Raw genomic sequence first — 25,900 nt, forward strand, 5'->3', positions numbered from 1 at the left:
GAAATACACTCACGCATTTACATAAAAAGACCAGGAAACACATTTGACATACCTGCCAACAACTAGAAAAGCCTCCATTTCAAGATCTCTACTTTCCTCAAGCTTTAATTACAAAAAGACAAAAAGTGAGTCACTCGAAATGACATTTTCTCACTTCATGCAATAAACGGATCTCTTTCTCTGTCTCTCTCTCCAATACAAAGAAAGCGAATGAAATTTTATTTTTTGATGCTCGCAGTACTGAAACATTTCTTTCTGTGGATAATATAAAGACTTCACTGTGAAGTTTCTGCAGAGGCAATTTCTTCCAGAGAAAGCCATTTCCAAGAAAAGTGCTCACAGTATGTTCTGTGGATTTATGTGAATAATGGAGAAGCTGTTTCTGGAAAGACACTCTCGCTGACATTTTTTTCTCCCTCACAAATGATTCACTTATTGTTGCAAAGGCAAAAACTCTTAAGAGAAAATGAAAATAAAAGTATATCAACTAAAGGTAAGTGAGGGAACATGTTGTCATTTGGGTGAAGCGACCCTTTAATGTTTGGCTAAGGGCAGATTAGGACTCATCTTCACATAAACATGGCCTTTCCCTCTGCTGAGTGCAGGCAGCACAGCTAATTAGATGCAACCAGAGAGTCAAAGTGTGTGTGTGTCATTTGATCTGTCTCTGACCCTATGAACCATTGCCTCTGGCTGAAGCATTAGTGTGTGTGGGGGGGAAACATTAGGACCTGCACTGTCTCGGCACGCTTTTGTTGGACCGACTAAAATAGATGAATGGAAATAAATAAAGACTGCAAAAAGCCAGGAGAGCCTCATCACGTCTAGCCTGGAAAAGACCAAGGTGGGGGTGGCGGTTGTGTGTAAATTAATGAGGGACAGAGGGAATATCGAAACCCGAGCCTGCTCATTTGTCCGTCCATTCTGTGCTCTCTGTGTGTCTTCTGAACAAGTCACACCTGCTGCCGAACAGAGCGACACAAGCCCCATAAGCCAGCGGAGGTTCAGATAGATGTATGTGCTAAATTAGTTTCACCACTGCTGCAGTTCCACGTGAGGTATATTGGGACTTAAAGGGCAGGGGGAACAGCACACCCTTTATCCTCCATGCCTTCCAGCTGTGTGGGACATTTTGCTGGAGTGCTTTTCAAACAAAGTGTCGATAATCTAAGCCCCTTTGGGTCACAATTGATTGGTTTCTTAGGCCGTGTGCCTTTGGTTTTAATTATTTTTGTCAGAGCTTTTATTTGCAGTGGTTTAATTATCATCAATCATTAAGATGTTTACTGGTGAGCAGAGCTGCCGGAGCACTAAGACAAATGGTGCTGAAATTGCTCTCATTATCGCGGGTCATATGTCAAGAGGGGATTGGACTGCTAGGTGTGAATGTGTGAGCCAGCGTAACCCTGGCTGATGGCTGTATGAGAAAAGCTTCTTATTAATGATTTTAGCACAAGAAATACTCCATAGATGCTGTATATCTGCTCCCACTGAGGTCACGAGCGTCAGTGAGGGGCATTACTGGCTCATAGATTCACTGGTAAAAGAAAGGGCTATCACTTCTGGTTCCCCCAATACCTGCTGTCCATCAAGAGGGATGAACATGTGAGGATTCGCAGTTGGAGGGCTGTCCTGCGGCCCGTGCTTCCAGCACTGCAGCAGCTTTTGCTGCTCATCCAGGCGCTCTCGTTCCCTCTCCACGCTCCTCTGGCCCTCCCTGAGTCTCTCCAGGTTCTGCTGGTACTCCTCGAGCTGCTCGTCCAGCTCTACACGTTCACGTCTCAACCTCTCCGCTGCCACCTGGCACTGCCTCTCCCTCTCTTCCAGCATGCTCTCCTGCGCCCCCTGCTGACTCTTCCTAGCCTGGCACTCTCGCTCCCAGCGTTCCTTCTCCTGGCGCAGGCGGTCATGGAGCCGCTGGGCCACCGCCGCCTCCTCCTTCTGCTTCTCCAGGTTACGTTGCTTCTCCTGATCCTGGAGGGCGCTGCCCCGGACACTTGGGAGATGCAGCCGTTGGGCACGAGGGGAAGGGCGGCCGCTCTCTTGGAGAAGGAGCCTCTGGACCTCATAGCAGCTGTCCTGGATGGTCACCGCAGCCTAGCACAGAGAGGGGAAAGTCAAAAGCGACATGGTTCATCAAAATGCAAATGATCAACTGCCACTTTTACCACCGTGTTGCCTCCTCGCAACGTATTTGAATGGCAAAATGTGACGGAGATCATGATCAAGGCTAAAGTGATGACTTTTAATTTTTATGCATTAAGGTCACAGCAACTAGTGACAGGAAGCCACAGCTGCTCATACCCAAAATGAAACTTTGTATATGGAAATCACATCGTGATCAAATCCTCGAGCCTAAGTAGATAGGCAAGAGCGCGCAAACACGTCATTTGCAAATACACCCACATTCTCGTCCTCACACAAATTTTAATTTTACACCAAAGAAGGAGCGTGTGTACAGTGAAACAAAAGATCCTGCTACGTCTCCTGACTGAAAAAACAAAACAAAAAACAGATCAGTGAGATGAGCTCCTGGAGCTCCAGCAGAGTGATGCTTCTGTTTAAAGTGCACAGGCGAATGAGAGCCTGCTTATGATACAGAACGTATCTGTTCATACTGAGATCACAGGAGGTGTGTTTCTTTTTCTTTTAATTTCTTTGTTGGCCTAATATAGATGAGGGCTGTGAGGAGGGTAAATAAAAATAGCTCACCTGCAGACTGTACAGCAACTGAGTCAGGTTTTGGACACTCTGAGCCACCTGTTAATAGACAGAGTCAGATACAAAATGCAGATTAATGGGTCTTCCGCAGTTTTCATGTGTGAACATCAAGATTTCACTTCCTATTAGTTAGCTACACAAGTAACTACAAGCTGCATTCCTCTTTAAGCTTGAAGTTGCATTGACAGAACACCTGTGCCCCCTGGAGGCCACGCGTGAAATGTCACCACATTGTTTAGGGTTAAATTATCACTCTCTCTTATCAGAGTAATTTACCTCACAGGCCACAGAAAGCTGCAAAGAGCAGCAAGGCTGTTGCATGGTTTTTGGAATAAGTCCCTATATCAATATTTAATTCTGCAATACCTCAGGAAACTAAATGGACTTCCTTTATTATGAACTTATCAATGATTCATTAGATTAAGGCCAAAATGTAATTCTAATAGACTGCACTGAATTATTAAAGCAACAATCTTGAGCCACACATCTGTAAAGACGTCGAAAGAAGCCGTGCTCAGATGCAGGGAACACGTTACCTCTGCAGTACAGCAGCGAGGGAGGCATTGCCTCCTGATATCTGCATCAATATTTAACTCAAAAAGCAATTTAATTTATCTTCTCTGTTTATATGGTGAAGTCACAGCACACATTTTAAACAGCAGGTTGCGTACCTTCAAGTCAACGTCGCCTCGATTGTCTTTTTGAAAGTCAGTTGTGGACTGAAATACAAAGGTCTCAGGCCAGCTCCCCTCGCTGCCCCGAGGGTCTTCAGGCGAGACCTCCAAAGAGTCTGAGGGCTCGACGGGTACGGCAGGGCTGACAGGAAACACGGAGTCTGTGTCAGAGTTCTGGCTGTGACTCGACGGTGAACGAGCCTTGGACGATAACATGGCCTTTAGGTTCTCAGCTGGAAAAAAAACAGACGGGACAAGTGTAAAACTCAAACTAGTAAGATCAGTAACAACATTACTGAATCAACTGAAGCCATCAACAGTTCAATTTTGTTGTAAGAACATAATCCAAGTTTTCTCGCCGGAGCCATTGGCCTTTTAAAAATCATGTAACTCTGTTAAATTAAAGCGCCAGCATCTCATACTTTATGAATTTTCCTAAAATGGGTTTATTCATCATGTAGTGCAGCGGTCCCCAACCTTTTTTGCACCATGGCCCGACAATATTTTCATGGACCGGCCTTTAAGGTGTCGCGGATCAATACAACAAAATAAAACTAGCACCGGTACTGAAAAAAAGAAGATTTATTCATAACACACGTGAAAAGACCCAGGAAAACCGAGTTAACGATAAAAACGATAACAAAATAACGCTGAAAACCGATAAAAACCCTGAAAACCATACATTTCACACCTGAGCCTCAACTCCCGCGGCCTGGTACCAAATGACTCACGGCCCGGTACCGGTCTGAGGCCCGGGGGTTGGGGACCGCTGATGTAGTGGATTACAGGGTGTGTGGAACAAAAAGGAAAAAAATCCCTTTCAACCTAGCACCAAAGACGTTACTTTGATCCCATGGAAATTAAGCTAAAACAACAGATGCTGCCTGCCGTGCTGTTTAGCATCATGCATTTTTTGCACCCCTTTAAATATATATACCAAGAGCTAGAGCTAGCTTGCTAAGATTATTTATATCTCTTACTTATATTTGTGATTTTTTGATTTATTCTTACAGTGTAAATATGTTTCTTCTTTTTGCATGTATTGCTCTTTATGTTTATAAAACACAAAAATAAAGGAATTAGGAACATATGTTTTTGGATATTTTTCCTCTGTACTGTATTGCTACAGTAGATTTTTTAATTAAATGATCAAGATATGATCAAGTGCAAACTCTCAGCTTCAATTTAAGGGGTTTTACAAAAGCTTTTCAATAACTGTTTAGGATTTTTACAAGTATTATAAGGAGTACTGTAAGTTGAGAACACTGTGGATATGAAAATATGTTTGCTGAAGTGTGCAGTGCATGTGAAGGTTTCACCTTCTTGCAGCGCAGCGGTCAGCAGCGCAGCAGCCTGGAGAAGCTCCTCTGAGTGTGGCTGCACCAGCAGTCGCGGTTCAGCTAGCGAAGCCTCCATCCTCCCACTCAGAACAGAGAGCTGTGTGTAGATCTGCAGCTTCTCCGCCAGGCTAGAGCAGATCTGCTGGTCCTGGCTCGTCAGGCTCTCTGGTACAAGAGTTCATGTAGTTCAAAGAGCGGAAAATGTTAACAGCTACTATGTTTACAGTTTTTCTCAGTTGCTTTGGCTCATTTCTTAAATGAAAGCTGAACGTAGCCAAATCATGTGTGAAACTCTTCAGAACAGTCTGTTACTTTAGCACTTCAGAACAAGCTTTAATTGTTATTAGTGTTTGCAAATATTTTAGAACATTTAGGCAAGAGACGACACTCAGTGTGGTGTAATTGAAACCATTCAGAGATGCTTCAGTCTTTAATAATGCTTCTATACGCTCAATATTTTTACTCTTGATAATATGTGAGCATCAGTTCATTTGCAGCTCAATGAACAGTGAATAGTCCATCTAACAGTCACAAATATGCTGAGCCAACATGTGCAAGTCATCAGACTCTAAAGCATCTTTTAGAGCTTCAGTGCAACAAAGTTACAACAATGTAACATTTTTCCATTACAATAGATGCAAAACATCATTTTGACAAATGCATAAAAGCGGGCAAGTTAAGAACCTTTGGCAGTTCATCTGCAGTGTTTTAACATTTTAAGAGAAATGCATCTGCAGAGCCAAAACAACAGCACTGAAAAAAAACCCCAACCCTGTAATAAATCTACATTTAAAATAATTACGGTCAATAGGAAAAACACCCCAAACAAAATGGTTAAAAATACCTTGTAGCTTTTGGATCTTCTGAAAACGAGCCTCGGCAGCTCGCTTCTCCTCGTCTGATTCACTTGTGTATTCCTCTTCGTCCTCCGGACAGCTGAACAGAAGCGACAGTTAAATCAGGTCAGGCAGGCAAATGTGTACACATCATAAAATCTGTGTATTCAGTTCTCAAAATCCTCCTTTTCCCCACAATTTAAACTGTAATTTAATTCAGTTTAGTTTTATTTATATAGCACCAAATTACAACAACAGACACCTCAAGGTGCTTTATATTGTAAGGTAGAGACCCTACAATAATACAGAGAAAACCCCAACAATCAAACAAACCCGAATGAGCAAGAATCTGGTGACGGTGGGAAGGAAAAACTGGCAGAACCAGGTTCAGGCAAGGGCCTCATACACACCTCTCTACGGCCTCTCTAATGAGCCTCATCCATGTGTTTCGCTCCTCTTTGGACGACGTGTGGACCTCATACATTTCTGGTCCAGCCGCTGAGGCGCTGATCAGAAACATCCCTCTCTCTTCGTTCGCTACTTCCCGAACTATTAACTTCTGTAGTGGAATCACTGGAGGCTTCTGGTCCTTTAACACATTTAAAGCATGGAGAAAAAAAAAACAAAACAAAACATCAATCATCCTTACACGGTGCAGTGTTTATTACTGATTTCTTTACTGAATGCGTACCACAGTTGCAAATGTGTACTTCTGGTCTTTTTCTTGGAGGAAGATGAGGGTGTCTGTGAGTAGCAGCGCCAGGACGTCTGGGCAAAATAACGACGGGTGGGAAAACAGTTAGATCAGATAGGATGCAAAAATGACACATGAACTTCTGAGTATCATGTATCACCTTTGAGTCGCCCGGTGGCAGTCTTCCACAGGAGCACCCCCTGGTGTTTGAGCACTTGTCCGGGCCCCATCATATCCTGCTTGCGGAAGGTGTGTCCGCTCTTCAGCTTAGCTGCGCTGCGGTTCTCCATGCGATTAAAGACTTCCTGTAACCTCTGGTGCCGTTCGTATTCGCTGACCCTCATGTCCACGGCTGCTATCGCCTCTCGAATGTGAGCCAGGGCTTTCGAAAGGTCTGCGTGCTCCTCTGTTTCCTCTGATGGTCAGAGCAAAGGAAAAACAAAAAGAAAAAAAGAGGGTTTTCTTGTTTTTTTTAACTAAAGTAAGGTTTTATTTTTTGTCCCCCCAACACGTAGGTTTAGCAATCATAAGAGCCTGTAGCCAGCAGAGGGCAGTAGATGACTGACCTTGAGTATAGCGTAGGATCCTCTCTAGCAGCACTGGGTACTTTGTAATCCTTTGGGTTACCAGCAAGATGCACTCTGGGATTTCCCTCCGTCGCACCAAAGAATTATTCCCTTGTTGCTTTAAAAATGAAGTATAGCAATTATGAAAGATCTAGTGAGGTGAAAGGGAGTGAGTCTATTTTAATTTAATGATTTTTGAAAGCATGACACAAACGTTAAATACCCTGATGAAGGTCTGAAATCTTTTGTTATGTTGTTGGAGCTCTTTGAAAAAGCTGACAGCTTCATTATGGCGGCTGCAGAATTCCCCGTATACCTGCTTCATCTTCTCCCCGTTCTCATCCGTGAACTGCAAAAAGTAGAACCAGGCGACTCAAACATGACCGGTCTAACCACACCTGAGACAAAGGTATACCCATGAACACCAGCTAACCTGCTGGAGCAAGATGTCTCCTATTCTCTGGATGAGGTAGTTCCTGTGGCCCTGAGGCTGGGTCGAGCTGTGTCGCCGTTCCTTCATGGCGGCAAAGAAGGCGTGGTGAAAGAGGAGCAGCTGGTCCAGACAGGGGAAGACTCGCTCCACCGCTTCGGTGTCCAGCTGCACTTCTTGTCTCATGCCTCGCCGGAAAATCTCGGCCATGATGTGCAGAGTTTGCAGGTGATGAAGCTCGGTCTGCATCAACTCTGGATCAGGGTGGGGGAGGTGTTAGATTTGGGACATGTGCTAAATTATGCCAATAAAAAGCTGAATCTCTTACTCAGTCTTAAAACGGTTTTCTGTGGTTTGACACTTTTACATATGAAATCCTGACACATGCAGAAAGTAAAGCATTCCAGGAGACGCCTTTCACAACAGCAACATCTGCTTACCATAGATTACATCCTGCCTCTTGACAGCTCGTTTGTCTTGCTTCTTGCAGAACTTGTGCTCAACCGTCAGGCTCCATGATTCAGCTTCATATTCCACAGAATCAGCTGATATGTCACTGTGGATGTATGAGTCTGTGCAGTCTGCAGATGGAAAGAGGCATACGAATCACTTTAATTTCTTTCAGTCAGTTTTGTTTATTTTCTGTAACATTTTATTTAGTAAAAAGAGACTCCCTAGCTTCTTTCCCCACAAGTTTGACAAAATGACACCTGCAAGCTCTAACAAGGTGTTCAACTTTTTAACTGTTCAGCATTTTAATTGAGTGATAAAAGAAAGTTTGGACGCTTCTTATCTCACATAATGTTTCTGTACGATTTAATAGCGTAACCTTGAACTACAAAATGTTATGAGAATGTCAACAAAGTGCAGGTTATAATGTTCTCACTACAAGATGATAACAGTGAAAAAAAGCTTCACAGTACAGTGTTCTGAAACCACCTGCAGGATATCAGTGAGGCCTGAGATTTAGAGGGAATCACAGAGAAGTTGTTGGAGACAGATTATACAACAATCCACACTTAAAGTCTTCACATGCGAAAGTCTGGGATCACATTTTTGATCTTCAGTTGATCCTAGCAGCACTGGGTACCTCGTGATCCTTCGTGTAAACGATCCTTAGATGCCATCAGACCAAAACAAGTCAAGTTTAGTGACTATATGTTACTTTCGGCTGCTCTGGACACACACACACACACACACACAAATACACTGATACACACTCATCCCCCCTCCCTTTCCAAACGCCTTCGATGCTTGTCCCCTCCCGGGGAAGATGGCGGTCGACTGGACCAGCGCAGACATGCTGCAGGACCAGATGCGCTGTCTACACCGGCTCTCTCTCACCCTTTTACCCGCTCCTGTTGCTTGTCTTGTGTTTCTGTGGTGTATTGATAGTCATGTGCTTTTTGTGCCGGGGTGTTTTTTTCTGTTATCAAACTGTTCTCCCATTAGGAGCTCAGTCTGAGTGGAGGTTTTTTTTCCTCCTCTCACTTCATGTTATGTATTTTTGTTGTCTTTTCCTGTCAGCCTACCTCTCTGACATGTCTTCCCAATGTGTTGTTTGTGTAAAGTTTGGTCAGAAGGTTCCTTTATAAGTGCGCATGCGCCATTAGCGTGCTGCCTGCTGTAACCCATAATTTCCTTCGGGATTAATATTAGTATTAGTATTCTGATTCTGATTCTAACTTGTTACAAAGGATCAGCAGGTACTTAAATGTTTAAGCAAGAAAAATCCTCTAAAGTCAGATGTTGTAACTCTGAGCTTAGTGCATTTCATTAGCAAAGACAGAAAATTAAGGGCTGCTCTAACTTTACAAATCCAAGTTGAGGGGGGCATTACAGATTAAAATCCTCACTTAAATATTAGTTTAACTGGTGTGCATAAATTGGCTAGCTGTCTGTCCCTCTGTGTTAGCCCTTTGATGGACTGGCACACCCTCCAGGGTGTCACTAGTCCCTCTGTGACCCTGCACTAGTTAAGTGGTTAAAAAAAAGGATAGATGCATTTCAAATACTGGACAAATTGCTATGATATTCTGCAAAACAGAAAAAATAGTGCAACCACCATTTCCACTAATGGTTTGGCTGAAAGTTGGAATGCACAAAAGATTTTACAAATGCTTCGATAAACACTGAACGTTAAACATAAATAACACAAAAAAATCTGGCACAAAATCTTGCCCCTATCATATAGTCTCCATGAAATAATAATTCAAAAGATTAAAACTAACACTGAAACTAATAGAAACGAAATTAAAACTCAACATTTTTAAACAATAAAGACTGAAATTTAACAAGAAATTCCATTCTGGACTAAAGTGGATTCAAAACAAAAAGTCAAAATGGAAAAAAAACATCAACTAATACAAAACTATAATACTTCTGGTTAGGCAATAACATTTTAAAATATTATTTGTATTGTTACAAGGTTATAAAAAACTAGGAATAGTTTTGGAGAATGTTTTCCCAAGTTTAAGAAGAAAGTTTTGGGAAAAAATTAAAAGCGCCACTCAAAACTTTACTAGATCTCTGAATCATAATCATTGGGGGTCCTACGCTATAAGTGTGTCTCAGAGTTGGTAAGGATAACTGCCCTGTGAATATAAAAGTCTAAAAACAGTGGAAGACCCCTGATTTATTTACAGACTGTGGAATGCATGTTAATGGTTCACTAAAGCTGTGTAAATCTGAGACTTGTCTGACACACGCTACATTTCAGTACATTTTCTTCCCCAAAGCATCTTCTCTCGGATGGTTTAAAAAAAAAAAACCCTTAAAAAACCTTAAAGTTAGTATTTAAATATGCATTTCACTGTTACATACAATTTTTTTGTATTTGGGGATCCTGAACGCGCCTTTATCACACCTTTCCTACAACTATTCTATTTGAATAGAATTTCTATTCATTGTTTCTATTTAAAAGTCAAATATAATGATCAAAAATGGGTGGAAAGCTACTTTTTACAGTAATATTATAATATAATACTTTAGAAAATAGGAATGTTTTGCAATTATTCTTTGAACACCCATCTGCTTCCAAACATTTCCTGTTTTAATCTACAGTAATGGGAGGAACTGTGATGCCTACTTATATGCCTTTGTCCCCCATAAAAAAAATACTTTCAGTTTCTGAAAAATATTCTTACAGTTTGACCTTTTAAACTGCACTGATCAGCTTTTTCTTGCAGCAGCAAACAATGAAACAGAAACTGATCTGTTTCTTTTTGGGTCTTTTAAACAACAAGCCCTATTCATACCTTACCCTCTCCAAAGGACGACTCGGTGGAGGTGGAAGACACTGGAGTTGGCAGGAGCTCTTCGGATTGGCTGCTCAGCTTCAGGGTATCCGACTCTGTCTCTGAACTCTCAATGAGTTGGCTGTACCAAGAGGAAAAACACAAACAATCGCTACTTCTCGCTATTTATTTCTTTTTAACACAACAAATTGTGTAAACGATAAAGATTAATAACCTTTCCACGTTGGGGAAACTTCGTGAGAGAGACTGCGACACGGCGTCCTTCTTCTCCTTGGGAGTCATGACGGGTAGAGAGGTAGAAGTGGGGATCACTGAGTGAGGAGGGCTGTCTCTCACTGTGAAGTCTGAGGGGGGTGACGGGATAGCAAAGCAAATTAGCCTAGATAACAATAATCATCCCAAGTTTTATAAACAGGAAACTCTTGCATGACATGGTTAAAATCACTGGCGACCAAGTGTTGTAAACTCACTCTGTGGAAGGGATGCTGTCCTGTTCTTCACCATGGACACGGCATATTTTTCCTGATGTTTCTAAGTAATACAAATGAGGGAGTCTGCTTACAGCACATAAACAACCGACAAAGGGACGATCTGCTTTAGGCTAAGACTCACCTTTAAACACGGGGGGACAGATTCCTTACAGCCCTTATGGACAATCGCAGTGCAAGCTGTGATGGAAAAAAACACAATTTTAACGTTTTTATACATGAAGAGAAATTAATATAAATGCTGGTTGGAATTTAAGTTTTACCAACTTGAGCAATGTAGTAGGTCCTTTCCAGAAGCTGGTTTGTCACACACCACACACACCGTGGGGCCTAAACAGGACCCTGTCGCAAAGCGATGTCCATTCGGCTGCCTGTCCTTGCCTTCTCTGTCCTTCCCTTTCCCCTTTGAAAGCCACGCCAGAGACATTGGAGTCAACAAAGAGGCCATACATACGCGAGGCGAAACGTGACTGACTGTTACACCTATAAACTCAAGCAGGACTTAATACAAAAGACGATAAACATCTTTGTGAAAGTTTCTATTTGCAGGGTAAACTCTCCAGCATGCGAGCGGATAAACGAGGCCACCAGGAGGACCCGCCTTTTTCCAAACCGTAAGAAAGTCCACTGACACGGAAACGAAGCGTGGTGTAAACAACAGACACAAGCAGGGAGGGCTTCCACTCTCTGTGCTGACTCAACAACAGGGGATTAATCATTAAAAAGGAAAGAAGCTGGACATGTTTGGTCTGTCCCTCTGACCTTGAGTGCTTCCCAGAAACATTTCCTGGTTCGTGTCTCTCAGAAAGCAAAGACTTGAGTCTAGACGTGGGAATCACCCAATGACAGAAATAGGCTCACAAGAACAAAACACGAATGATCCTTTAATCTACGGATTTCATCACACCAAGGTCTACAGAGCAAACACCTGAAAATACTGCATGCCCTTTTAAGGTATTAGACTGAGAGTTTCATGTTGTAGCTAAAGCCAGCTTTAATCTACAACAAGGTGAAGTTATGCGAGTTATTCTTTACATTGTTGTTGTAAGTAAAACGTTTATAGGTGTAACAGCAGGACTCTTTGTGGCTGGGGTTTACCTTGCTTTTGTTACGTGTACTGGACATCCTGCTCTTGAGAAAACTGAATGTGCGGATGACTTTGTACTTCTCCGACTCCGTTTTGGCTGGAATGTTGTATTTATCCAACTCCTCCTCTTCAATTCTGTAGACAGGTTGATGTAAGTAATGCAGTTATTATTATTTTTTTGTGTGTGTTTGTGTGTGTGTTCTGCTTACTAACTGGATTGAAGACATAAATTAGTCACCGTGATCTGATTTCCTTATTCCTGAGTCAACAAAAGTAAACCAAGCATGACAGGTTTGTTGAGGTGCACACACTCTTACATGCAAAAAGTCTGCAAACCTAACGGATACATGACGTGACAAAATAGCGTTTCAGCTGATACTGTGCAGCATGTTGTTTCTGTTAGGGACAGGAACTGAAATAAAAGGCTGTACAAACATTTCTGTTATCTACAGTGGGGGAAATAATTATTTGATCCCTTGTTGAATTTGTCAAATAAACATTCTCTAACTTTTACGGTGGTTTCCTTTTAAAGCAAAGAGACAGAATATTGAACACAAATTTAGGAAATATGTCAAGAGTTATACACTGATCTGGATGTTATTGGGTGAAATAAGTATTTGATCTCCCTATAGCCAGAATTCTCTCAGTCAATTACACATTTTTTTTGTTGTCAACCAGTTTTTTCATTCTAACTTCTCCACCACCATGGGCCTGGCCAGTGAGCTGTCAAAGGACGTCATGGAGAAGATTGTAGACCTGCACAAGACTGAAATGGGTCATCAAGAACACCACACACTACAATGCAATGACTGCAACGATCTCCTGCTTAAAAAGTCACATTTAAAACCCTCTCCTAAGTTTGCCAATGACCTTATAAATGAAGGCTTGGTAGAAAGTGCTGTGATCAGATGAAACTAAAATCGAGCTCCTTGGCATCAGCTTGACAGAGAAATGCTGGGTATGATCCAAGTAACACCATCTCCACAGTAAAGCATGGAGGTGGAAACATTATGCTTTGGGGCTATTTTTCTGCTAAGGTTACAGGACACAAGTGCACTAAGAAACCAATGAATGAATCTATATTGTACCAAGCCATGTTTTGCTTGGGGATCAAATACTTATGACAAGCAAATCATTTTTTTGGTTGATATTCAAAAAAATGATTGAGACTGTTGCCAGTTAGAAAACTTCAAATTCAGTAAGAGATTAAATAATTACTTCCCCCACTCTACAAGCACAGACCAAATAACAAGTTCTCCATTTCTGCAACACTTTGCTGTGAAAGCAGGTAAAAAAAAAAACAACTAAGAACTGTTAGAAGTTAGAGACATGCATGACAAAGAAAGACATTCGGTGCATATTGTTAAAAGATCCTAATTCTGTTCCTGTTCTGCTGTTAGAGGAAATGTGGTTTGTTGACAGGAGGTACACGTGCTGTAGGTTTTGTTACGTTTTTTAACGGTTAGTCTTTTATGTCAGATGGTTAATGACGCGGGACCAGGCAAACAGAGGTGGATCCCCCACATACTCTTTGAGAAACTCAGACAGGGTGAGATGTTGTAGGGACTCTGCCAGCTCCATGCTGCCTTCATCATCAGCAGACTGGGCACGCTTACGAAACTTGATCTCCCTGTAAAGAACAGCGCCATAACACACCATGTTTATAAATTCTCTGCCACTAGAGTAGCTTTGTATGAGTCACAGTTCAAAATAATCCTTATTTATCCAACACCGGGCTTTGGTAAAACAAAAAAACAAAAAAAACCAAGAGTTTTCTTCTGTAAACAGGAGAGCTGAACATCAGATTGGCCCTCTCTGCTCCTGAGATGATCACATTAAGGATATCTAGTTGAAGCGCAAAGTAGGTCCACTTAAAAGTGATTGATAAGTAATATCAATTGGCTTTTCTTCTTTAATGGAAGAACTGGAAACTGTGCTTTCATATTTAAATCATAAACATTTCAACTCAGTGATGAAAAACACAGAGCAGCCTTGTGACACTGACAAAAAAAATCAGGTTGGGTGTAGAGCAGGGTCACATTGATATCTCTGCGTCACTACCGCTTTTGTCCCTAGAAAAAAAAAAATAGATCAAACACCAGTAATGCCAAAGAAAAGGCTCTGAGTCATCAGGACAAAAGAGCTTCACAAAAACCAGCAGCCAAGTTCACAGAGCGCCTGCTGTCACCAAGCAACCTGGTCATGATAGTTACCTACATATGCTGCGCTTGGGATTGCAAATTTATTGACGCATACAGCACTTTCAATTAAGAGCTCCAAAAGGTCACATCAGTTAGTGCTAGGAAACAAAAGGAGACAGAAAAGAGACCCTGGAACACAAAATGATCCTAATAACGTTGAGTAAATTAAATGCAAAGTATAAATACCTTTTCTCATGAGACTGATCTGATATACTGGAGGCTCTTGGCTCTGTGAACACAAAAAAGGGGAAGATGTTGCTAAAGTTGAAAACAATAAAAAATAGATTATTGATAACCCAAAGAAAAACAGCAGGTAAAGTAATATTTAGACTAGGCAACAAGTTTTGTTGTCAGATTTATCAGATTTTATTTCCATTCTAGAGAAGCTGTTCAGTTTCATATGACAACATTTGAATACAGACACAATTGTTATGCAAAGCAACAAAGATGGTCCTCAGGTATCAAATCAGGACAGGATGATAATATGAAAAGCAGTAGCACAGACAGACAATCACAAGTGCTGACCCGCCAGAGACCCACAAGCAGTCATCGCTGCTGCGAAGCGAAGCTGTGTCGTGATTACGAAAGCCATACACAGACACAAAGACAAGCCAAGGTTATTACAGTTTGGTGATTCTAATTGAATTCTCTTTTTTAACTTTCTTTCTAATTTCTTGTTTCATGTGTTTTGATTGAAGAGCATTCGAGTATATTTTTACATTTTGCTGGTTTTTTAGGTTAATATGTGTTTTTTCTAAAGTCCGTATAAAACAAGAATAAATGTTTTCTGAATTTGTCACATCGCATAAAGTTGTGTTATTAAGTGTTTAATGTATATGATTAAAATATGATGAACAAATGAAGAAACTCAAGCATTGAGGGCATTTGCAAAGACGACAAAACTACGCCCATCTGTGGGAAAGGTGCAGCCTCTCAAAAGTTGAAATACCAGTTGTGATTTGGTGAATGCATAACAGAAAATAAATGCATCCTAGCGGCAGTTTTAGAGTTTAAGCCAAAAAAGAAATTCCAGGCAACAATGCCCTACCCAAGAATCAACTTTTCCAGCAGACTGGTGTGTGGCCAAGTAGAGTAAGGCTGTCAGTAACAAAGACCCAAACATTATTTGGTAGTATTTCTTTGTCTCTCTAGAGTTAGATTAAATTGACAGATATGCTCCAAGCCATCTAAGTTGAAGTGGCAGTCATTGTGTAAACTATTCTCAAATTTCAGGTTCATGTTTCTTTTGTAGTAGTTTATATTTGCACACGAATAAAGACTGTACTTTTGTGCTTCGTGGGGGAAAAAAGAATTTAAATATGATACGCATCCAGCAGGCAATGTAATATTACTATAGGTTACTGTTACTAATTGGTTTTCCCTCATTGACAATTTGCATTTTTTGCTCAATATCAGCCCTAATTACCCCATTATATAGATTTTAGGCTAACATTGAACCTTAGTTGATAGTAAATAGCAAGCTATCATAGTACCGTATCATCCCAATGGAGCACTTTGCTCCCAGACTTCTAGTGTACTTGTGGTAGAATGGGAGGCAGAGCCTTCAGCTTTCAGGCCCCTCTTCTGAGCTCCCAGTTGAATTTAAGAGACAGACACCCGCTTTACTTCAAGATTAGGATTAAAAGTTAAGAGCTGGGTCAGGTGTCCCTGAATCCTTGCTTAGTTACGCTGCAATAGGCCAGGCTGCTGGGGGCTTCCAGTGATGTATTGAGTGTTTTTCCTTCACACTTGTTTTTATACACCAATCTGAATTTAATCATTAATTATTATGGACCTCTTTCACAGTGTGTCTTTTGTGCTGTCTCCCTCCACTCACAGGCTCAGAGAGGGGCAGCCGTCTGCTGCCATCTGGTTCCACAGGAAGTTTCTTCCATGCAAATGGGACTATTTCCCTTCCCACTGTCGCAAAGTGCTTACGGATAGTGGGTCAACCGATTGTTGGGGTTGTCTCTGTATTATTGTAGGGTCTTTACCTTACAATATAAAGTGACTTGAAGCAACTATTGTTGTGATTTGGCTCTATATAAATAAAATTGAATTTAAAATTAAATTGAATTATATGACTATTACTGCTTTTTCTCCACATTATTACCAAACTATTACCATGTTGTCACCAAGTTTCAATATAAAATTCTATCAAATTATGACTCAAGCCATTTTTCTTTTTTTTTAAGAGTTGAATCAGTTTACAATAATAACCTTGACTCGCCCCTCCCACACATATGCAAGCATTAACAGTGACAGTGGCATGCAGGCTTTGCTGGGCCTTAGCACAATGTGACGGCTGCAGGTGTCCAGTACTTACTACCAGGGTGGAGCAAAGACAGAGATTTAGACAGAGAGAGGGCCTGAAGAAGAGATCGGCTGTGGCTGACACTGTGGTGCACGGCATCTACAGGGCACAGTGGATAGAGGAGTGCTCATAGATCAACTAAAGACACTTGAGACTATCAGCATGTACAGTCAACTCTAAGCTAAAAGCTGTTAAACAGTACTTAAACTTTAATTTCATTCAGTTTCGTAAACTTGTTTTGAATAAAAACTACTAATAACAACTATGTAAAGAAAAACCTTAAACTTTGATTGACATTTGGGGAAAAAAGTGTTTGCTTGTTTTTGTTTTTTAAATGGTTGCCACTGTTATGTCTACGCATTTCATATGAAGCTGGAGGCAGCAGCCAGTTACCAGCTGGCTCACCATTTTAACAGGAAACAGCTAGCCTGGAAGCTAGCAAAATCCATCTAATTTGTTTAGTCCGCACAAAGAACACTGTTTAAAAATGATAAATTGTGTTTTTCCAGGAGAAGTTTTCTGCCAGACTATTTCTTGTCTAGGTCTGGTACACTCATTGTGATGTCAGGACTCCAGAAATAACTGACTACAGCCAAGAATTTGTCTGTCACATATAAGCACCCCTTTTATTAAATGCATAACGTACTAATTTGTGAACTATAACTGTTGCAGGTAGATTAGCTTACACCCGCTGTTTCCACCTTTAGATAAAGATAGATATTTTTTCTCTGTACATTTATTTACTATACAGACAAGAGGCTGAATGTTCTCAAATGCAGGAACGTGAACAAGCATATTTCCCATTCAAACCACTAATTTACTTAGAGTTGACTGTACATTATATTAGTTGTAAGGCTAGTTCAGCTGATCTGTCACTTGAAAGCTAATTTAAAATTAGCTAAATAGAATTCTCACCAACCAACGATGTGAGACTACCCCATCAGTGACAGACAAAAAAAGCAAAATAAAAAGGTTAATTGGAAATGTTATTAGTCATGTGTTAAACTTTTATCATGCTCAACGATCTGAGTGTTACTAACCGGGGCTGATATCTGAGGCTTGGTTATCTCGAGTAAAACGAGCCGGACGTAAGCTGATTTTGGAGGAGTAGGAATATGATCGCAATCGAAGGCCCTCGTCAACCAGTTCCTACATGAGAAACAAGTAATGTTTGAAAGCATGAGTATAAAACTTGTAGAGCACTTCATGTACGGATAAGCCGAAGTACTTAATGAGAGGATGGTATATTACTTGTGAAGTGGGTTCATATGCTGATGCAGACTGGCTGCGGGTGCAAGTGAGATCAGGAGAGGGAAGAGGGAAAGTTTCCTCTTTGTCTTCACTTCTCTCCACATCGGATGAGAGTGGGGAAAGTGGAGACTTTGGCCCGACGCTTTCTTCTTCACTGTCCACTTCCAGAGCCACCAGACTGGGACTGGAGTTATAAATGACAAATTAGTTAGACACTATCGGTACACACAACGCACCGGAGAAGACATCTGATTAATACCTGAGGTCACAGGTCTCCATTGGTGGACTGCCTCTCTGATCGGCCTGCTCGGAGGAGGCGGGACGGATCAGCCTTGTGAGGGCCAGATCGACAGGTGAAAGCAGGGGAGAGCCGGATGCAGAGGATGGGTAGAAGTCTTCTGAAAAGGGCGGAGGGGTATCGGTGGCTAAAAGAATTTCCTCCGAGTTGATGGTATCCCATAAACTGCCATCTGTCCCTGTACTGTACCTCGTCACTCCGCTGACATTGTATTTAATGTCAACATCATTCGCCTGAGGTGAAAACATAAGGCGGGACAGGAAAGAGCAAAAAGAAAGAAATTTATTAAGCAGCAAAGCAAAAACTGAAATTTTATAACTAAAAAGAAAGAGAATGACGTATGACCTGTGCGATGGTGTGGCCGCTGCTGTGGATCGCAGAGAGCAGAGGGTGGGCAGCTTCCTGAGTGAACTGGCTCTGTACTTCACTGGACGGCATGCGATCTCCATTTACTATGACAAGCATAAGAGATTCACTTTGGTTTAGAATAATTCAAACAGACTACTTCTTCTTGTCACACACACACACACACACACACACCACTTTCTTAGTAAAGATCAACTACTGCACACTCTTGATTACAATAATTCCTCCCAGCATCAGCCCCATCAGCCAGAAACTAGAGAGAGACGGCTCTCAAGGGCAGGATAAAATAATCAGGCGACTTATCCACACAAACAAATCAAGGAAACTTCACCATGACGTGGTCAAAAAAGCATGTCATCAAAATAGACCTTTGAATCATTTTTGCTTCTCTCTCCTGCTTTTTTCTGTTATTTGAAGTCTTTTTTTTAACCATAATTCAGTCATCCTATTGCTTAAATGTCATGGCTTAACACGCATAAAGCAAAAACGTGATGACCTTTAAGGGGTTGTTTTTATAGAAACTTCCACATATGATCCTTTCAGGCAGCCTGTTTGTTTTCTGAGGGGGGAAAAAAAGCAGATTACTGATTTGCACTGAGTCATGCTCACTATCACTCTCTCTCTCTTTCCTTCAAGTGCTAGGTCAACACAGTGTTTATGAACACTCATTCTTAGCAATATTCAGAAATACAGGCAGTGACCATGGTTAGATTTTAGATTTGAGCTCATAAAAATCCAATGATGAAAAATAAAAGAAACAATGTTGCCAAAGTTTTATATCCATGTGCATGGGGGTTTTTTCCCCAAAATTGAAGAGGTCATAAATACTTGAAATCAGAGTTGAAGTTGTTAGACTTGCTTGGCACTGAAGAGAGGCACGCATCTCTGTCTTAATCTCACCTTTCAAATCTGATCTGTTTTCCTTTTAAGATAAGAGAGATAAGATAGAACTTTATTAATCCCTCGGGTGGGTTCCTCTGGGAAATTCGATTTCCAAAAAAGCACAGCACCGACAGAAGTTACAGAGTTATACACACACACATATATATAAATACAGAGACAATATAAATAAAATATACGAAGGGGATAAATAGAATAAATAGGAATAAAAATAAAAATACAAGTGAGTTGCACATTTCAAGTATTGAGTCTATTGCACCGTTGACTATTTACAAAAGTATTGCACAAAAGGTATTGCACAGTGAGGTGAAGAGGCACTACAGCTTAGTTGTTCCCTCCTTTGTCCTCCTGTTTCCCCTCCCTCTCCCCTCCAGAGAGGAGTTAAACAGTCTGATGGCGTGTGGGACAAAGGAGTTTTTAAGTCTGTTAGTTCTTGTCTTTGGGAGAAGCAACCTGTCACTGAACAGACTCTTCTGGTTGTTAATGGCCATGTGCAGAGGATGCCTGGCATTGTCCATAATGTCCATCAGTTTCTTTAATGTCCTTTTCTCTGCCACTGTCACCAGAGTGTCCAGCTTCATGCCGACCACAGAGCTAGCCCTCCTGATCAGTTTCTCCAGCCTGGATGAGTCCTTCTTTGCTGTGCTGCTCCCCCAGCACACCACAGCATAGAAAAGTACTCCAGCAACCACTGACTGGTAAAACATTTTGTCGCCATATTAATTTTTTGTGACATTTTCTGGTCACTGAGCCTATTATACATGGTTAGGATCTGTTTGCGTGTGCTGCCTCTGGCATTCGGGAGTTATTTTGCCAATTAATAATCTCTTTTTAGGGCGACATAACATTAATATCTACTTTGTCTTAAAGTTTCTAAACACTACATACTTTGGTATTTAGACAGAAGTGAGGTTTTAGGACTGGTCAGAGTTTGTGTAGAAAGGAACAGTTAGTTCCAGGAGGCTGACGCAGGGAACTGGCAGTTACATCAAGGTTCCGATCTTGGAGTTAATGACCAGCAGGGGACGACACCTTTTCCTGCATACAGACTTTTGCTTGTATAGAAGTCTACGGCAGTGTTTCCCAACTACAGTGCCGCGGCACATAGGTGTGCCATGAGAAATGGTTAGGTGTGTCATGGAAGATTATCTGGTTCCACCTGATTTGTACTCTAAGCGATCGGCGTAACGGGCAGAACAATTACATTCTCTTCCACTAGAGGGCAGTACAACCAGTACTACAACTACAACTGCTCTAATTAAATGGGTTGATAACTGCCAATAAAACAGAAGAAGACAAAGAAGAAATTATATAATAGTCATGCTGTGAGTGAGAAAACACAACGCGTAATAGCAATAGATAAATATTTGAAAAGAAAAAGTAGTCAATCTGACCTGGGTCCTGGGAAAAATTCCAACCCAGATGAAGTCCCTAGCATGAGTAGTGGCCAGAAGAAAGCAAAAAAGGTATAATGGGGACAAACGGAGCCAATTCTGCTTTACCTGGTGCGCAGGGGGAAATGATCAATATGCTTTTTGTGACATTTTTGTTTGGTGGTGTGCCGTGTGATTTTTCTAATGTGAAATATGTGCAGTGGCTCCAAAAGGTTGGGAAACACTGGTCTACGGTCCTGTGCTCCCTCACTACGTGACCTCAATCGACATTTTTGTGATGACTCCCAGAGGACAATCACTAGTTTCAGACTATAGTGACTAAAACATGAATTTTATAATGTGAATCAGTCATTAACCGATGAGCATGCGGTGCTCTTTCACAGTCAGAATCATACCATATTCATCAGCTTGGGTTTCAAAACACTAAAATCACAAAAAAAGCTCAGTTTAAGTCTTCATAACAAGATGAAACAGTGGGTAACATACCATTAGGTACTTTTTTATAGTGTCTATGGTCCCAGCAGCTCCCTTATTTTGCAAGGGGTCGCCTTAGATACATTCAGTGACTCCCTGAAGAGTTTGTGGGTGATAACAAGCTATTATACTGACCAGAGGTCTGAGGTAATGAAGTACAAATACTTGGTTACTGTACTTAAGCAGAACAGCACAATTCACCATTACTCCACACTTCAAAACATTAAACCAATATGAGTCTAGATGGAGGTAACAATAGCTCATGAAAAACTGTCTCATTGGTGTATCCATTACAAGGGCTTTCTGCCTACACAGAGATGAAAAAGGCAAATATCTAAAAAATTTATGCATCGTTTATATCACTATGCTCGAGTTAAAATGGGTCGGAATGATCTGGAATGGCGTTTTTAGTCCAGATGTACATAAGTTGCGGTCACTGTACTTCAGCGTCTAGCTAGCACTACAATAGGAGGAGCAAGCATTTTAAGCATTTTAAGTAATTTAAAATGCAGTGTCACTAACAGTTCAACACACATCAGCAAACACACAAACTGTTTGTGTGCAGTTTGTCACACAGTGTGTTGCTAGCTAAAGGTGCAGCTGTTGCATTTCACAGGAAGAAAAGATAACTTCACTCAGACATGGAGAAAGATGTAAGAAAGAAAAAGCTGTAGAAAGACGGGCCGGACAAAGGATGTAATGTCCTCATTTTTAAAAATATGACACTGGATCCGTATATGATGTGAATACAGTAAAGCACTGTACTGGGCTGGTGCACAGCCGGTGACGTGTTCCTGGTCAGAGTTGGTTTACATAAAGGGTAGCAGAGATTAAATTGAATTTAAGATGATGATGCTTTGGTTCATTCAACTTTTATAATACTGTCTAGTATAATGATAGTATAAACAGTACACTGCCAGTGTAGGGAACGGAAATCAGAGAAGCTAGCTCATGAAAAATTTGCTTACAGCTTGTTCAATTCAGTTGTGTAAATCCACAAAGACCAGCAGCAACATAGGTCAGCTGATCACAGCATGTACACAAAGAACACAGCTCACAATAATAAACAGGAGTAGAGCTCAGAATAGAAATGACTGAGTTCCCTCCAGTGAAATCCCACTTTAATGTTGGACTGTACTCATTTCCCTGTTCAAAAAAAGTTTGTATTCTCATGTGTTAATATCATTTAATTATTTAATTACTTTATTAATATAGCACAAGGTTCAGTTTACTTTTTTACAAAAATAGCTGCCCTCCAAAAAGCTACTTTTAACTTTTTTAATCTGAGCACATCCAGAGCTTGTAATTTTTCACTTTTACTTGGGTAAAGAATTTGAATCAGTGCTTTGACTTTTACCAAAGTAATTTCAACACAAGTATGTGTACTAGTAAAAAATGCTTTTACTTTTGACACCCCTGTCTATGACACTGTCAGATATTTTAATCTATATTTTATTGGTGTTCAGATATTTTTTTTCTCTTGCTTTTTTCTGAATCTTATTTTTTCTTCTTTTCTAATCTGCATTAGTGGTTTCCAGTTAACGTCAGATGAATCTTGTCTTTAGTGCCTATTAGAAAATGTGAGCGTTTGGTTTAGATTAAAGGTAAGGCAGATTAAGCTTCTTTGTATAACTCTGCATGTATTTATACAAAAATACACACTATAATGCCTGCCACATGATCTGTATATTGTGCAGAACAAAAAAAACACAACAGTAATGTGACCGTTGACTATGAAATGTAGTAATTTAAAGTAGCCTGAACAATGTCTCAAAGTAAAGTCCTGTTGAACGTGTACAGTGTACATAATTACTTGGGCAACTGTGAGGGAGTGGTGGTTGGCATTTTTATTTTAAACACGTGGAAAATTGCCTTCCTTGATGAGTGCACTTTCCACCCAGACTTTGATGTCTGGACCTGCCATGGCTGCACTAATGTAAAGGAAATCCTGGGCATCACAGAGGCATTTCCTCTTTGCTGCTCTCACACAGTGAAGACATACAAGTAGCGCACATGGAGCTCAAATATACAAGGCAGACTTCTCATATAGTTCCATGACTTTTATCTTGTTTTTATGTATCTGCTGTGACCTTTAAGTAGAACCTTTCACACAGGCAAAAACAAAGAACCACGATTCCAGTACTGGATCTAATGGTGACAGACACAAGCAGCACAAGTCTCGGCTGGTAGACTAATCGTAACACAAGCTAGCTCCAACAATAACTGCCACCGCTGAGTTATGTCAGTGAAACATGAGAAACTGTTATGATCATTTCAACAGATCTGGAAAAAAACAATAACTCCAAATGACACTTTTTCACCACAGTAGCCCCAAGACACTGTCATCCCATCTAAAGCACTCAGGCCAAAAGAGAGTTTAAGAACTTGAGGAATATAAGGAGAAATCTGCAATCTGTGGAAAACAATGGGATCGATGCCTCGTGTTTTTCACGCGACACTACTTGACGCTGACACTTTATCGTAAACGCACACACATAATTTCATTTATACAGCATTTACAAGCGCCATTGAGTAGCACCAGAGCCTCTCCAAAGTTTACAACAAACTCTTCATTCTTCCACAGCATCACACAGGAAAATTAGCATTCGCAGTAACCGTGGTGACACCCGAAACACTTTAGCATCCTTTTCAACTTTTTTTTACTAGCCAATGAGCTTCAGCTTATATAGTCTTGAGCAGATGTTGGATTTAAAAGGGAATCAGTGTAAATGCATGTGTCTTATCTGAAATGTCAGCTTTTGTAAGCCGAGGACACTTTAGCTTGTTAACATTCCACCTCTTGCTTCGAGTACACAGCTCTACTGTTTGATCCAGGAGAGAATCGGGGGAGGGGATGGCAGGGCGACAAACCAGAGGGGGGGGGGGGCATCTCATAGCTCAGACAAAGTCTGAGTGGGACAAGCCTGACCCCATTCCTGTCTTTGTCCCACTGACAGGGCAGATTCCTGGACCCCTGGATTGAGTCATTATGGAGCCAGTGCGGGTAAAGACACAACCAGCATCATCCAAAGACTCCCGGAGGACAATATGTCCATTTAATAAACGAATACCACCTCTGTGCCTAATACAGAAGCCCATCCCTGTCTGTGCCTGTGAAGCAGCAACCGCATCGATTTCCAATGATGTGATTCAAAACAGAGCTTCGCATATTGTGCTAAGACCACGAGAGAAACAGTTCCTCCCCAGGCTTCTGTACTAGCTTAATATGTTCTGTTCCCACACCCCGCTGTTCAGTGCAGCCACAAATATGTTGTTGTATTTTTTATGGATTACCCATTCATCATTTAATCCAGATGCTGAAGAGTTACTGCCGTAATATTAAAACGGAAAATAAAAAGTTGTGATTGCTGGGCCAAAACGTTGGACCAGTGAATAAATCATCTGAAAATACTTGAAGCAGAGGTCGAAGAGAAGAGAAGAGAAGAGAAGAGAGTTACCAGATAATGAGGATGAGTACTCTTCTTCATCATCATCGTCATCTAAAGACAGGACGAGCTGCTCTTCAAAAACCTTTAAGCAAACACAAAAAGCATGCACACCATTTCACTAAATTTACATATAGTTTACTTGAAAAAGTCATAAATGCATATGGCTGCATTCAAAAATCTGCAAACATCTACAACGTATGTATGTATACTCACACTGTCCACGAGCACATGCTCTTTCACATGTTGTTCCTTGTTGTTGCCTGTGCAAAAGAAAAACACTTAACCAAAAGCTGAAGCCTGACACACAAACACCCTCATCTTCCTCCTCCTCCCCCTCTTGCTGCTGCTGCTGCTGCTACTCTAAAAAAGAGAGTTATGTGGAAGGCACAACATCAGGTTCTCTGGATGTGACTCTGCTATCCAGGAATGGAAAACTAACCAATCAGACTTTGCGCTCGTCCAAACCAGCAGGTCCAGAGAAAGAGCACAAGCTCCCTACTGTGGAGCTGTTATTTCAAGAGGATTAATGGACGGCTGCTAGAGTCGCGACGGGGTTAAGGTCAATACCGTGGTACACTTCCTGCTTCCCTTTATGAGTCGATGCTGCCACCTGCCATCTCTATGGTTACCAAAAAGAGTAGCCACAGGTTGAAGAAACACAAAATGTGTGTGTGTGTGTGAGACACAGATATAGAATGATAGAAAATAATTCGCGGCTGGCATCGAAGATTAGCAAAGATTACTCTCTGCATGTCTGCATGCCAGCCTGAACATGTCACCGCAGGGAAAGAGAAACAATGTGCTTCTTCGGTTTTCTCTGAAGGCTCAGATGTGCTGTGGCTGTGCCTTTTATGGTGTCTGTTGAAAGTGTTTTTCTAGTCTCTTTAGGTCCTAAGTGATGGATGTCTGATCATACCACTGTTTGCTCAAGTGAATCTGTGGCTGTTCATTTTTCCACTGCTCCAGAGTAAAGTCTCCAAACTTGCATGCCACCGCAGGCAGACAACACGCATGAGCTGTTTGCGCACGCGCAGATCAGTGTGATGACAATAGCAGGGTTGTAAGTAATTATTATTTTCATTATTGCAAAATCCTTTGATTGTTATTTTTGACAAATCAAACACTTTGTTTCGGCTACAAAGCATCAGAAAGCAGTTTAG

General features: G+C 41.2%; 1 protein-coding gene across 3 annotated transcripts in view; it reads right to left on the minus strand.

The window, feature by feature from the left end:
- The window catches only part of arhgef28a (Rho guanine nucleotide exchange factor (GEF) 28a), a 52,772-nt gene that overhangs the window by 8,547 nt on the left and 18,325 nt on the right, over window positions 1-25,900 (minus strand). Inside the window, exons 8-34 of one of the 3 annotated variants that reach the window (XM_086301299.1) lie at window positions 24,954-25,000; window positions 24,750-24,822; window positions 18,503-18,609; window positions 18,119-18,390; window positions 17,860-18,043; window positions 17,649-17,757; window positions 16,621-16,707; window positions 14,481-14,523; window positions 13,622-13,723; window positions 12,105-12,228; window positions 11,274-11,409; window positions 11,131-11,186; window positions 10,989-11,049; window positions 10,733-10,862; window positions 10,524-10,639; window positions 7,702-7,842; window positions 7,265-7,515; window positions 7,055-7,180; window positions 6,832-6,949; window positions 6,426-6,680; window positions 6,263-6,339; window positions 5,982-6,160; window positions 5,580-5,671; window positions 4,715-4,900; window positions 3,393-3,628; window positions 2,713-2,760; window positions 1,579-2,097 (exon numbers count right to left, since the gene is read on the minus strand). In XM_086301299.1, coding sequence (XP_086157425.1) covers window positions 1,579-2,097; window positions 2,713-2,760; window positions 3,393-3,628; window positions 4,715-4,900; window positions 5,580-5,671; window positions 5,982-6,160; window positions 6,263-6,339; window positions 6,426-6,680; window positions 6,832-6,949; window positions 7,055-7,180; window positions 7,265-7,515; window positions 7,702-7,842; window positions 10,524-10,639; window positions 10,733-10,862; window positions 10,989-11,049; window positions 11,131-11,186; window positions 11,274-11,409; window positions 12,105-12,228; window positions 13,622-13,723; window positions 14,481-14,523; window positions 16,621-16,707; window positions 17,649-17,757; window positions 17,860-18,043; window positions 18,119-18,390; window positions 18,503-18,609; window positions 24,750-24,822; window positions 24,954-25,000 — 3,875 coding nt within the window. The remainder of the gene's footprint in view (window positions 1-1,578; window positions 2,098-2,712; window positions 2,761-3,392; window positions 3,629-4,714; window positions 4,901-5,579; window positions 5,672-5,981; window positions 6,161-6,262; window positions 6,340-6,425; window positions 6,681-6,831; window positions 6,950-7,054; window positions 7,181-7,264; window positions 7,516-7,701; window positions 7,843-10,523; window positions 10,640-10,732; window positions 10,863-10,988; window positions 11,050-11,130; window positions 11,187-11,273; window positions 11,410-12,104; window positions 12,229-13,621; window positions 13,724-14,480; window positions 14,524-16,620; window positions 16,708-17,648; window positions 17,758-17,859; window positions 18,044-18,118; window positions 18,391-18,502; window positions 18,610-24,749; window positions 24,823-24,953; window positions 25,001-25,900) is intronic. The other 2 variants (XM_086301300.1, XM_086301301.1) reach the window with 2 other exon arrangements.

This window comes from Aulonocara sp. 'chitande type north' Nkhata Bay, linkage group LG7 (genome assembly GCF_057382095.1).
Source record: "Aulonocara sp. 'chitande type north' Nkhata Bay isolate Kocher_YH1m ecotype deep benthic linkage group LG7, A_spYH_male_GT1.1, whole genome shotgun sequence".
In the NCBI taxonomy this organism is placed as follows: Eukaryota; Metazoa; Chordata; class Actinopteri; order Cichliformes; family Cichlidae; genus Aulonocara; species Aulonocara sp. 'chitande type north' Nkhata Bay.